A 1,352-nucleotide genomic window follows, 5' to 3' on the forward strand; every position below is an offset into this window, starting at 1 on the left:
TTTATAATGCCATTATTTAAAATACTTTCATTATTTCAGGTTTTCATCAAGCTTACCCATTATTTTAGAAACTAAAATCTGTTGTCTTATTCAGAACTTCAACAACCTTTCCTTTTAGACATACTTTTTAAATCCTAATTGAGTGAATTTTTTTTGGTGATAATTCTTATTTCTCCTTGAGTAAAAAATATATTAAAATAATGCCACTCTTCCTTGAGTGCAATTTTTTTCCCACTCTTTCCTCTTCTGATTATCACAGTTGGTTGCAGAAGAGGCATAATCAAGGTACTATGGAAAATTGAGCATTTACCATCAAATATGAGTTCATTTATCACCAAGCCAACATGCAATGATCAAAGTTGGAAGAGAATGTTCAGTAGTCAGTCTCTTCAGATTGTTGGTTTTGTTAATATTTTCTCTTTGCTTATTATGTTTTTTATGTTTTATTTATTTATAATGCCATTATTTAAAATACTTTCATCATTTCAGGTTTTCGTCAAGCTAACTCATTATTTTAGAAACTAAAACCAGTTGTCATATTCAGAACTTCAACAACCTTTCCTTTCACAAACACTTTTTAAATCCTAATTGAGTGAGTTTTTTAGTTCTTATTTCTTCTTGAGTGAAAATATATTGTAATAATTCCACTCTTCCTTGTGTGCAAATTTTTCCCACTGTTTCCTCTTCTGATTACCACAGTTGGTTGCAGAAGAGGCATAATGAAGTAAATATGGAAAATTGAGCATTTACAATCAAATATGACAGAGTTCATTTATCACCAAGCAAACGTGCAATGATCAAAGTTGGAAGAGAACTGTTCTGTAGTCAGTCTCTTCAGATTGTTATAGAGCCTGATTGACTGGTTTTTGTACAGCCTCCTCTGTGGTTTGTATCACTGTGCCGCCTCACACAGTAATAAACAGCTGTGTCTTCAGGCTGCATATTCTGTCCTGTTATTGTTACTGTTCCAGCCGAAGTGTCTCTGCTGTAGCTGAACTTGTTCTTCAGAGCATCATTTTGGTATAAGCTCCCTCTACCCCACATCTCAAAAATCCATTCCATTGCTTTTCCTTCGCGGTGTCTGATCCAACCTGTTGCATAGCTGTTATCAGTTATAGAGTAACCAGAGAGCTGACAGGTGATAGTCAGAAACTGTCCAGGCTGCACAACTTTAGAGTCTGGCTGGATGAGATCAATACAGAACACATCTGTGGAGACAGAGAAAAAAAGCAAAATTATTACTATAACTCATCAAATTGTAAGTTAACTATAAGTCTAATAAATTAAAAACTCCTTACAGGATCCAGCATTTAGCAGCAGTAACAGAGCCACAGAGTACATGATTGATGCTG

The 1,352-nt window shown here is 34.5% G+C and overlaps 1 gene segment (V, D, J or C); it reads right to left on the reverse strand.

The window, feature by feature from the left end:
- Nucleotides 1–1,352, reverse strand: part of LOC107096033 — a 17,322-nt gene that overhangs the window by 9,642 nt on the left and 6,328 nt on the right. Inside the window, 1 exon segment of the V gene segment in view lies at nt 1,092–1,208. Coding sequence covers nt 1,092–1,208 — 117 coding nt within the window.

The sequence above is a fragment of the Cyprinodon variegatus genome, unplaced genomic scaffold (assembly GCF_000732505.1).
Source record: "Cyprinodon variegatus isolate N-32 unplaced genomic scaffold, C_variegatus-1.0 Scaffold594, whole genome shotgun sequence".
In the NCBI taxonomy this organism is placed as follows: domain Eukaryota; kingdom Metazoa; phylum Chordata; class Actinopteri; order Cyprinodontiformes; family Cyprinodontidae; genus Cyprinodon; species Cyprinodon variegatus.